The sequence below is a fragment of the Daphnia carinata genome, chromosome 1 (genome assembly GCF_022539665.2).
Source record: "Daphnia carinata strain CSIRO-1 chromosome 1, CSIRO_AGI_Dcar_HiC_V3, whole genome shotgun sequence".
Lineage (NCBI taxonomy): Eukaryota > Metazoa > Arthropoda > Branchiopoda > Diplostraca > Daphniidae > Daphnia > Daphnia carinata.
The window spans coordinates 5,397,523-5,409,112 of NC_081331.1; the positions used below are offsets into that span (position 1 = coordinate 5,397,523).

Genomic DNA, 11,590 nt, shown 5'->3' on the forward strand with positions numbered 1-11,590 from the left:
CGAACACTGATCTATATGGCGATAGGTGCCAGGAAATGGCAAACAAGTACAGAAGCAGACGACAAGACTGATGTATGGGGAAATGGCAAGAAGCGCACGCACTCTAGCCAGCAAGGCAACACTGCTTCTGAAGCAGAAGTCCCGAAACAAAACCAAAATAACAACTGCTCGGCCGGATTCACGATTTTTGAAGAATGTACTCACGTAAAGAAAAATTCATAGTACGTATCCGAATTTATTGAATTCCGAAAATAGGCTTAAATGTTCATTATTTTTAAAGAAACAACTTACCGCACTGGTCACTGTCACCTTGGGAGGCACTACAACTTTTGCCGGTCTCTGCATTTGGAATGGCAATGAGAAATTTTATCGAGATTATGTAATGCCTTTCACTCGCCGTCTTGATCCGGAAACATCTCATGGGCTAGCCGTGTTCGCTATGAAGCATTGCCTCATAAAAAAACAACCAAAACCTGATGCTGAATCTTTGGTAAGTAAAAAAAAATATGCATAAGGGTTGTGGACTAAAAAAACCAATTGATTATCCAGTCAACCAGGCTTTGGAACATCAACTTCTCCAACCCTGTTGGCATGGCTGCAGGGTTTGACAAACAGGCAGAAGCTATACAAGGGTTGCATAGAACAGGTTTTGGCTTTGTTGAAATTGGTTCTGTCACCCCAAAGCCCCAAGAAGGCAACCCTAAACCTAGGGTGTTTCGCCTTGAAGAAGACAATGCCATCATCAATAGGTAATATATGCCATTATGGTTCAATTTTGTCTGTAACTAAGTTGTGTTACCAAACAGATATGGCTTTAATTCAGAAGGCCATGAAGCTGTATTCAATCGAGTAAGGCAAGAAAAAGAAAAGCAAGAGAGAGCTATTATAGGAGTTAATTTAGGAAAGAACAAATTGTCCGGAATGGAAGACGTGAAAGATTACGTCACTGGAGTAGAGAAATTCGGTCCCATTGCTGATTATCTAGTCATCAATATTTCCAGTCCTAATACACCTGGGTTAAGGGGACTTCAGCAAAAGGCAGAACTAGAAAATCTTATTTCACGCGTTTTGGAAGCGAGAAACAAATTGGGTACAGCAAATTTGCCACCGCTTTTGGTGAAAATAGCGCCTGATCTCAGCGAAGCCGAAAAGAAAGATGTTGCCAGCGTTATTTTGAAAGAGAAAGTAAGCCACTACCTTCCGCAAAACTGACAGTATCCTGTTCATTAACGTTTTTTATTATACAGTGTCGCGTCGATGGTATTATCGTGTGCAATACCACAACTAGTCGACCACCTGAGTTAAAGAGCCAATGCAAAGATGAAATAGGTGGCCTTAGCGGTCAACCGTTAAAGGACATTTCCACACGATGCATAAGAGATTTTTATCGTTTAACAAACGGCCAGATCCCTATTATCGGAGTTGGTGGTATTGCCAGCGGTCAGGACGCATACGAGAAGATTTTGGCTGGTGCAAGTCTTGTTCAATTATACACTTCCTTCGCTTTGCAAGGGCCTCCTGTCGTCAGGCGAATTAAACGCGAGTTAGACGAAATTTTGAGGTTTGTATACTTGCCGCATCCAATAGCCTTATTTTCCGTTGGGTAATCTTATTTGTAAACTTAAATCTCAAAGGTTGAATGGGTACCAGAATATCGCGGAAGCCATAGGCAAATCCTCCCAAGGCAACTGAGTTTTTGAAGACATCAGTTACGCTTAATTGTGATCTGTTAATTATAATAATTGTCAATACAACTCTAAATTTTTTACTCAGTACAGCGAAGTAGATGCTATATTCCATTTTGATCTAGTTGAGAAAACAATTACTGGTGATGTGTTAAGCTCTTCGTGAATACAGTGAGGGAATTCCAACTGGCATTTACCTTAACTGACTTGCCTACTCTCGTTATTCGTTACATCCAACAGTAACCCGAATCGCTTATTCAATCCCTTCATGTGACGGTTCACAATCGTCATTAGAAAACAATTGTTTTTGTTTGGTTTTTTTTGTTTTTGTTTTCTGAGGAGGAGACGATTTTCTTTTACTTCTTTCTATCAATCAGGTTGCCCTTGCTTGTATTTGGTTGGTCGAATTTAATCTCTCACGAGGCAGCAATTCGTTTTATGGCCCCATGTTAGCAAATGCTGCTTCAAATTTGAAAGCTGTTAAAGCTGCTGGGGAACTTTGTTTGGCTTTACCATAAGGCAGCAACATGTGGTGAACATTGCTGTCAGATGAAACAAGGCGGTCGAAATAGCCTCGATGATCTCGAAGAACGTAAGGACGGAAGCACCGAGGAGCAAGCCCAACGAGCCCCCAATGTCGCACAGGAGCGGTATGGCGGTGTAGCCGTATTCCTCTTCTATGTCGTCGTAGGTCATATCCTTTCACATATCATTATATGATCGTCATTCGGTTGTGCATAAGACAGAAAGCTAAAATAACTTGCCTGATAAAATATTCGCAATTTCCCGAGATTTTCCTGACCCCTTTTCATTTCCGTCGTTTCGGTGTACGTGATGTAAAAGTCTTGATTGCATTGTCTTGGGCAGGATGTACAGTTGTTTTCGGACCACTTCCCGAAGAAGAGGAGATTTTCTACCTTATCGCTGGCGGCTGCGTATGTCTGTGAGTCGTTGCATAACTTAACTGCACCGACTGTGTCAGCTATAGGTGATCATTTAAAAACCAAGCTAGATAATGTGGCCGTAAAAAATAAATAAAAAAAGAGTTACCATCGATGTAGGGAAGCCGACATGTAGTAGCATCGGTAACTGCTTTGCTAAAACACTGTGCGATGCACTTGGAGTAGGAATAATCTTGCTCGTCGGAACACTCACGGCTTTCAGTATTTAACGTTCGAAACTAGGAAGCGACACATACATAACTTGAAATGGAATATTCACGGATTAGCAGTTCAAACCTGCCTGACAAAAACGCGCATATCTTTGGCCCAACCACGATATAAAGTTGTGCCGTGACTACGAAGAATAACCAACGGCGAATCCTTACGGTCGTGAATGAGTAATTTCCATCCGCTTGTGTCCCCTCTGTACGCCAAAGGCTCAACATCGTGCAGCTTCAGTTACCGATGATAAAACTTAGCAAAATAATTTAGCCTCCATTTACAATATCTGTTCACCTACCTTGAGGTAGAAATTATTGAATAAGCCGGTAGTATCCACTACGGAATCTTCTTCCGAATAACGGGCAGAAAGTGCCATGATCAGCTATTGTTTTGAAATCCAAAAATGAAATACATACCTAGAGCATAGGAGTAACACACACCCATATAATTGTATATCTTTGTCCATTTCCCACGTTCGTCACACGTCTTATTCCTTCCAAAGAAACACTGAAATTCCAACAAAGTTTAAAACCTTGAAAAAACAATTTACTAATTGAATAACATCTTTAAATTAATCACTGCTTACTTCGATGATCATTCTCTCAAGTGAATGAGATATAAAATTCCAGAGTTCAAGAACATCATAGCCACGAACACCGACCAAATCAGCTACTAAATTATTTATATTCAATTCTATTAAAATTATGGATGGGGCAGCTAAAATTAGTTGAAAATATCCACATACCATCCCATTTGTCAATCTCTCTCTGCGACAAGACGGTACCGTTCGTGCGCGTGATCAAATTTGCTTTTTCCGTTTTCAAGATCCCCATAGCTGTCATGTTGAACGTGTTCTTGTTGCAAATTGAGAGAATAGGAAAGGGAAGAGTTTCATTTCTCGACACGCGCACATTGACAGTTACTGGCGTTGACATGTAGTAAATCACACGATCGTGAACCTGCAGTAATCATTCAGATAGTTCAGGTTTTGAATAATGCAATTATGTTGTATACCGCACCAGCCTGGTACGGTTGTTTCACAAGCAAACTCACTAGACGTGACGAGAAAATAGAAAATCTCACGCAGTAACGACAGATGAAAACTACTTTAGAGAGTACAACAACGAGATTTTGATGTTCTTAAACTGACACTGACGTTTAGCCGTAACTAGCTTTGACTCACTGAATGGGCTGCAGACGACCCTTGGAAGCAAACACAAAAAGTGCGGGAAAATAAGAAGAAATTGGGCTAAACGGCTTCCGAAAACGATAAGCAAATAATAATAAGAAAAGAAATAGAAAAGCTAACGGACGGAAGAGACAAATAACAGTGAGACGGGCGTTTAGCAACAAATGCGAATATTCGCCGCGCCAATCATTACATAATGAAAGAGGAAATCAATCACCAATACAACTTTTCCTAAAATTTCCTGCTTTCCCTTGAGTGTTGGGCTGTTCAAACCTTATAGCGTAACATTCCCAATAGAAATCGCAATGAAAAGTAATGCGTAAAGAACCCCGAACGTTTTTCCAGGACATTGCACTCGGAGTAAAAAGAGGCGGCTAACGTTTGTTTAGATATATACCATACCTGGACCACGGCAATGCCGAAGCACGTGATTAGGATGACAATCCAGATAACTCGACGGATCATTGAAGAGCCGATTCCAAACACGGCTCGCATTCCCTTGATAGTTAACACAAACAATAAAAGTTCGATGGAGAAGACGAAAGGGGAGGGAAACGCGTCAATCGAGATTAATACCACATAAATGGGAAATCCGTGTAAACGGTATCTAAGGTAGGGTCGGAATACAGAGAAGAGACAGACGTATACGTACGGGAATGGAAATTTCGGCCATCGTCTTTTTAGCATCCACTCGTTTCACTAGGAAACCTGATTGAAGTTGGCGACCATTGCCGCTGATGCCGCAGTCTCCATCGCCGCCTGTTGTTATCGCCTCGGACGATTGTTGTTGGTGCTGACGTTGCGGCTCGTGGTGAGCCATCAAGGGATGCGGACAGAGTACACGATCGGAAAAGCTTTCCATGCCATCCGATGAGTAAGCGATGCCGCCAAAGTTCGTCTCCGTAATCGAGACCTTCTATTCAGAATTCCACGAGCAAATCAAAAAGAAATTCAGTGATGAATTGCTCGCTTCTCTGAACGTTTTGTAGCTAATACTTGTTGTTCCATTGCTTGATAGTTGTAGTCAGGGTTCCAATAAGACGAATCATAAAAGAAGTCGATGACCGATACGGCCGCTGTGGTCGGTAAGTCTAATCTACATAATCAGGTTTAAATAGAAAAATGAACAGTGTAGTGAGTACCATTTTGGAGTCTTTCAGTAACATGCAATCAGAAACACAGACGAGATTTCCCTAACGTTAAACTGTGAAGACCTGCGATTATGACACATCGACGTGTCTGATATCTTCCTTTGGCGGTGTGCTGCACGTCCTCGAAAGCTGATACTCCTCACTGAATTTCCCTTCACATCGTTTCTCGACAGCATTTTGCACTCCAAAAATTTAGACACTGCTTGATTGATTCATGACACGTAAATGTTTCAACTAGTCAATGACCTGCACTCCGTAACCGATGATCAACGAATAAAGTTTATGCTCGGTTTGATACTAAAAAGACACGATAATTCCACAGAATACGACATGCGCATCATCAGCTTTCAGCTACGCAGGGGATGGCGGACAGCTGCTACTCTTTCGCACATTCATGCATGGTCAAATAGGTTATTGTTACCTTTATTTGCAACGTTTGCATTTACTATGCAGCATTAAAATACTTTGTGATAACCACCAGTCGCAAACTTATTACCTGACGCTGATCGGTGCCTTTGCGTTCGTTTCCCACGCTTGTTTGTAAATGCGTTTTGTTGGCAATAGACTTTAGCGTTCAGCCGTTCACCAACATCCAAAGTAGAAGTTGACGGAGCGGCCCGTCATCCGCCTATAACAGGCTCGTATATTATTTGCCATATTGTCGAGCGTGATATATATTCCATTGTTATCTGCCGACCGCCTGTTTCGGTATTATGTTTCTCGCAAGGTCGTTTACGCATGTCCTTTTCTACGGGCTATTTCTTAAAAAGGGTGAATAATGTGTTGACTACTCGCTTGATTGCGTGACTAGTATGAAGGCATCTCTCAATTTCATCGCGTGTTTTTTTTCTCACAATCAACAACCTCCCTTTTTTTTCATAAGAATTGTATCCAGTAGCTAGACAGTTGCAATCGTGTCGAAATCTAACTTACAAGAATTTGTAGTACGAGTTGCGTTTTCTTCTGTTGTTTGCATCTAGAAACAACTGGCGAACAAGTCTTTGATGAATGGCATCGTGAATCACTATACACAATGTTCGATGATTATCTTAAGTTTGCAACCAAATGAGAGTTCACTTGTGACGAAACAAAGGACACACCCGTGCCCGCTGGAAACCGGGTCTCTATCGAGTGAAAATGAACCACACCAAGAACTTCCGTGCGCAACGAGTTCGTGCAATTCGTGCCACCCACACACTCTGTTCTGTTAGGAAAAAGACAGGGAGGCAGCTGAAATACGAATGACGCTTTTATTTGTTATTTCTTTAAATCAAAGATGTCTATGGTACTTCTTTAAATATAACGAATTCGGTTTGTTTCTGTGGTTTGGAAGAGGGCGAAAAGAGCTGCGCACGCATCCGCACGCGGCGACAAGAGCCATTGGCCGTGAAATGTGATTATTTTTACTTAGGAGGAACACACAACATCTAGCACAGCGTCATCTCGTCTGATTAGATTGTTGCCGACGTAATTTCGTGAGCACAATCGAAAGTGGTTGAAGGTTTCCTCGTCTCGAAAACAGACGTCTCGTTTTCAACAGTTGCCTTTAAGAAACAAAAAAAAAAAAAAACTGAAAGAGAAATTTAGAAATGAAAAGAGTCAGCCAGACTTGTCAACCAAGAAACCGTTTCCGTCGGAGGCCAAACTTTATACGACGCTCGAATATTGGTGTCTGTTAAACTGGTTCGATCGGACTGCGCGGCGACGATGGATGCGGGACGTTTGATCACGTTAGAAACCCCACGAATTGATACAAGAATCTAACCGGTTGGCGGCAACTAGTTCATCAACCGCAAATGCCAACAACAACCATTCACAAATCGCAAATACACGCGTTAACCGCCCCACATGCCAATGGAATAATAGAACGTGGAAATTCCAGCTTCATTTCAAAATTATTCGAGCGTTGTGCGCAATGATGTGGGCATCACGATTTACGTCCTCGATTTCACGAGCATGGGCTATGCTAATCTCAACAACCCGGCTAACACACAAGGGGAAATTTTATAGTAAAAGAGAGAAGAGTTTTGGTGCCTTGCCACGCATTAATGAACGTGGTAGCCATTTTTGTTAGTCTTTGTAAGACTGACACTTGTCAGTTTGGGTCAACAAAAACTGTTGGCAGAGCTGAGCCAGAAGAAAAACAAAGAACATGATAGGAAGCATCCAAGCGCAAGCCAAGGCCGACGTCATCTTCAACCGTTGATGGCGAGTTTTCCAGGCTACGATTGCTTCAACCGAGACTGTCACAAAGTGAAAGAAGCGTGACAGAACTCGTATACTCCATTAGCATTCGAGCACTCTATTTTTCTCTTGGGTGAACATATAGGGCTAACGCATTGGCCACGTCAACTGTCGCCTCTCAGACTGTTGGCTCTCCAACGAGTGCGATGAGATTGTGCATTTTTGTCGACTAGTTCAATGAACATTTCGCTTTCGTTAGAAACCGACGTGCATCTCCGACACGTGTAGGACAAAAGAAACAATTCGATTGGACCAACACAGTATATACAAATTCGTCTTTTAAGATTTCTTACCTGAAGTTGTATCTGCAACGGCTGATGGAGTGGCTTCATCATCGTCCACACGAGAATCTTTCACACAGACAGTAGAAAACAGGTTTTTGAATATTGTTGTAAGTTGTTAGGGCTATGGAGTCCTTGCATATCTAGACGAAGCAATCTAAAAGATGTTGGCTTTGATTGCCTCGGAGAAAAAGCTTCTCGATAGGTCGTGTGGCGGGGAAATCAAATCGTGTTGTATTCAACACTCTAGACTAATAAGGAGTTAAAGGACTGCGTGTCGGAGAGACGGGTGAGAAAAAGTCTAGGAGAAATAAAAAAAAAGGGGGGCCCCACGTCAATAACCAGCAACAGGTATGCTGCATTGCATTATTCGGATAAGGAACAGAAAAGCTTTTTTCTTTTTCTGGCGTCCGTATAAAACGTATATGGGAGAGAGGTGAAAGAGCTATAGAAAGAAAGGGAGAAAAGAAAATGAAAAAGAAAAACGAATCGGGGTCATGATAGCCATTGGCACATAGCCTTTTCTGACGTAGAGGTGTTATGGCTATAGCGGGGAGCTGCGGCTCGATCCCAACAGACACGCACACACAGCCATCATTCCTGATAGGTGAAAACGTTAAAGGAAAAAGGAAAAAAGAACTCTTTTCTCTTTTGTTCGGTAAGGGCACTTTCACCCGAGGACCTTGACATTAGCAATGCGGACCACACACACGTTGGCTGTTACAAGAGTTAGTCCCCCCCCCCCCCCCTCTCGATTCTAACCAGACAAGCCCAGCAATCTGTTAGTACTCATTCAGTTCAGTCCAACAGGACCGCACTCTCAGTACGGAGAGCGCCCGGGAGTGGTACCGCAGGTGATTGTTGGGCTACTTGATAAACAGTTGTTGTTTTGTTTTTGTTTTTATTCTTCATCATTTTCATTTTGTCAATAATGATTTTTTTTTGTTTTTGAATTCCTGTGGCCGTCGTGATGGAGAGTTTTGAACGTTCCTAAACGATTTGAATAAGATGAATAACACATTTTGATTGATTGATTGTACTGGTGTATAGGTAATTTGCAGTGATACATCACAACAGATCGATGGCCATTATGAAGAACACTATCGCTGGACACTGGATCGCAACGGTCATCTCTACCGTCCTCATCTTTCAAAGTTCGATCGTCAACAGTTTGCCTCTACCTGACGGAACCCTCTCATCATCAAGTATGTTTAGATTTCCCATTTAATCCCTTGCAAAACTAAAAGCTTTTATTTGTTATCCCGAGTTTATTTTTCTCTCGTTCGGGACGAGCGAAGCGAAGGAAGGGAGGTGTAGTGTTACATAGAAAGCCATCTCCTTGCGTATCAGTTTTTCAGTCTAAATTCAGCAAGTCATTTTGCGGTGTTACAAAGACGTACAAACGCTGAAGTGTTGCCTCTAATTGGTTACGACGTTTCGCGTAGGGCGAAGCTTGTTGATGTTGTAGATAAAGCTAAACAGAATTTCGAAAGACAATTGACGCACGACGAATGTGAAAACAACGTGCAATTCAAACTTCTTCAGGTGTGTAAGTACACAATCCATCCTTAAAAAAAAAAAAAAACGCTGTGTAACAACTCACGTCATGTAGGTATTTAAAAGTATGGCTTGTCTTTCGATGGCATCCCAAAGAAGATTGATGGGGAAAACTCATGAAATTAAAAATGCATTTACAACTTTGGAATTTTGAAGAATGATGTCTCGTTCATTTTTTGTTTTTCATCAGACGAAGCAACTTCATTGCCCATCGATGCCACCCAGAATAGGGCGGATGAGGGCGTTGTTCTTCTAGTGAAGGATCAAACCACTCAGCCGGCTGCAGCTCAGCCTCTCGAGAATCCTTCGCCTAAAGTGCGGGTCCTTCCGCCAGTTGAAACGATGCTCGAAAACGAAATATGGCAATATCGCTATCCACCTTTCGATAACTTGTTCGATGAAAAAACCAACGAGGATTCGGATAACGACGAGGCAACTCCAAGCGCAAGATCGCCAAGATTAAACACGGACGCTCTGCCCAGCTACGTCATTGGAATCTTAGATCCGGCTGAACTGGTCGACGGACTCTTTCAGCAACGCCCGTTCACGTTCGGATTAGTGCGCAGCCAAGCGAATGCCTTCAACAAACGGAACTCGGCGTCGAATGTCGACGATGCCATCAGACGACAAGGAAAAGGCGTTGCAGAGTCATCTCAAAAGATCTTCGATGTACCCAGAATTATCATTGATTCAACATCAGATGACGATCGCTGGGTGTGGCAGAATTAACTTTTTTTTTTTTTAATTTGTTGCTCGAAAGCTTTCTGAAACTCACGTTGCATCTCAAATGGAAGCCACCTGGAGGCTGTAATCGTTTCAATTTTCATCCAGTATCGAACTCCGTCATCCGATTTCTATATAAAATTTTAAGAGATTGTTTGTTCTTTTTTTTCCACTATTCCTTCTCCAATCCATTGTAACCGCTCATGCAATACAAGTTTTTTTTTTTTTTTAAACGAAAATGTGTTTCTTGTAAACAAGTCTGTATCCTACGCATCACTAATCGCTTCGTAGTGAAAACGCACAACTTTCTTTATTGGCGTTTCGTCAGAGTTCGAGATCCGGATGGTGCTGCGCGTCAAGTCAAAGTGTATAATCATTCATTGCATAAATTGAAGATTGACGAACAAGTTGCAGTTGGCATCCGTGCAACTATTGCTGCAATACTTCGACCAGGGCTTTTTTTTTTTTTTTCCTTTCCGACCACATTTCAAAATTTCCTTTTGTTTGCCTCAGTCTTTTTTTTTTTTTTTTTTTTACCTGTCCCGCTGTTTTCTTTCTCAATAAGGCGCGGTCCGTCAAGGTAAAACGTGATCCAGGAAGACGTGTACGTCGTTTATTTAACTGGAAACGATGATGCCGCCAGCTGCGAAAGTCATTGCTGTTTAGTGCAAGCAGTGATAGTACCGTTCCTTGTAATTTCAACAGCCGACTCGTGAAAACAGAAAAAGTCGGGCGTGCAATGCGCCGACCGTCGAAAAAACGTGAAAGTCCAATATTTCGTGCGTCTTGTGTTTGCCTCAATTTTTGCGTTATTAACATTCCGGAAACACGGGGAGGACACGAATGAGTAAAAGTGATTAGAAAAGGCAAACTTTCTAAACGACGTCTGGAAAACATTTTCGTCTGACTAGTTTTGTCCGGCAAAACATTCATCCATACAGAACGTTCTTCTTCTTATCTCCACTTCGATATAGGGAAGTTCTTCTTTCTTTTCGTGGTTATTAGAAACGCTGTCTGCATATCCAACTCGTCCTATTTTTTTTTTCTTTTTTCAGACTCCACATTTTGTTTTCCCATCATTGCCCGTTTTTTTTTGTTTTTTTTTTAGGCACAGTCTTCCGGGAGAGTTACAGCATCAACCAGCTGGCCATGTGTCACGAGTTCTGTTTTATCTCTTTCTCCAAAAAGCACCTGGACAAGCACACATAACGACTAGTGTTGATCCATTTTCGTACTTTTTTTTTTTTTTTTCAGGATGTCTGATGAAACTCTATCTAATCAACGTAACTCGATTAAAAATGAATCTTACCATGAAACATTCCAAAGATTTAGCCCATTTAATGGGTGAGGGCCTTATTAGTCGTGGCGCATTCCGATGCGCAAGTCTGTGCACGGGTTGCCGTCGACCGTCTGTTGAAACGCAACGAAAGTGAAAGTTGTCACGCTACGTAGCGGGGCCGACGGATGCAAATGCCTCGCCTTAAACAGTTTAGTTCCACATAGAAATACATCGCACGCATTCTCTCTCGTCTAGATATGGTTGTCCAAATACTTTCCAGCGTACACTTGTCAAAAATTACAATTGCTGGCGAAGTAA

At 42.0% G+C, this 11,590-nt stretch overlaps 3 protein-coding genes across 7 annotated transcripts; 2 read left to right on the forward strand and 1 right to left on the reverse strand.

The window, feature by feature from the left end:
• The first annotated feature begins 99 nt into the window (after nucleotides 1-99).
• LOC130690863 (dihydroorotate dehydrogenase (quinone), mitochondrial-like) lies at nucleotides 100-1,775 on the forward strand. Its single transcript, XM_057513731.1, has 6 exons — nucleotides 100-221; nucleotides 281-490; nucleotides 550-749; nucleotides 807-1,185; nucleotides 1,248-1,561; nucleotides 1,635-1,775. Exons 1-6 carry the CDS (start codon nucleotides 195-197, stop codon nucleotides 1,690-1,692), a joined length of 1,188 nt encoding a protein of 395 aa, XP_057369714.1. The 5' UTR covers nucleotides 100-194; the 3' UTR covers nucleotides 1,693-1,775.
• Nucleotides 1,766-5,159, reverse strand: LOC130690861 (acid-sensing ion channel 5-like). Of its 4 annotated transcripts, none has more exons than XM_059495407.1 (11): nucleotides 5,034-5,159; nucleotides 4,690-4,953; nucleotides 4,440-4,535; nucleotides 3,594-3,807; nucleotides 3,435-3,517; nucleotides 3,265-3,355; nucleotides 3,147-3,196; nucleotides 2,924-3,079; nucleotides 2,736-2,865; nucleotides 2,450-2,667; nucleotides 1,766-2,384 (listed from the first exon to the last, which is right to left on the reverse strand). In XM_059495407.1, the coding sequence occupies exons 1-11, from the start codon at nucleotides 5,043-5,045 to the stop codon at nucleotides 2,166-2,168; spliced, it is 1,533 nt and encodes a 510-aa protein (XP_059351390.1). In that variant the 5' UTR covers nucleotides 5,046-5,159; the 3' UTR covers nucleotides 1,766-2,165. The 4 variants fall into 4 exon arrangements, with proteins under 4 accessions (XP_059351390.1, XP_059351388.1, XP_057369711.1 ...); XM_059495405.1 differs by having other exon boundaries at nucleotides 3,147-3,193; nucleotides 3,435-3,520; XM_057513728.2 differs by having other exon boundaries at nucleotides 3,435-3,520.
• A 3,242-nt stretch (nucleotides 5,160-8,401) lies between these two features.
• LOC130690875 (uncharacterized) lies at nucleotides 8,402-10,226 on the forward strand. 2 transcript variants are annotated; one of them, XM_057513741.1, is made up of 3 exons: nucleotides 8,402-8,567; nucleotides 8,764-8,918; nucleotides 9,461-10,226. In XM_057513741.1, the coding sequence occupies exons 2-3, from the start codon at nucleotides 8,795-8,797 to the stop codon at nucleotides 9,997-9,999; spliced, it is 663 nt and encodes a 220-aa protein (XP_057369724.1). In that variant the 5' UTR covers nucleotides 8,402-8,567; nucleotides 8,764-8,794; the 3' UTR covers nucleotides 10,000-10,226. The 2 variants fall into 2 exon arrangements, with proteins under 2 accessions (XP_057369724.1, XP_059351910.1); XM_059495927.1 differs by having other exon boundaries at nucleotides 9,467-10,226.
• Nucleotides 10,227-11,590: the final 1,364 nt, after the last annotated feature.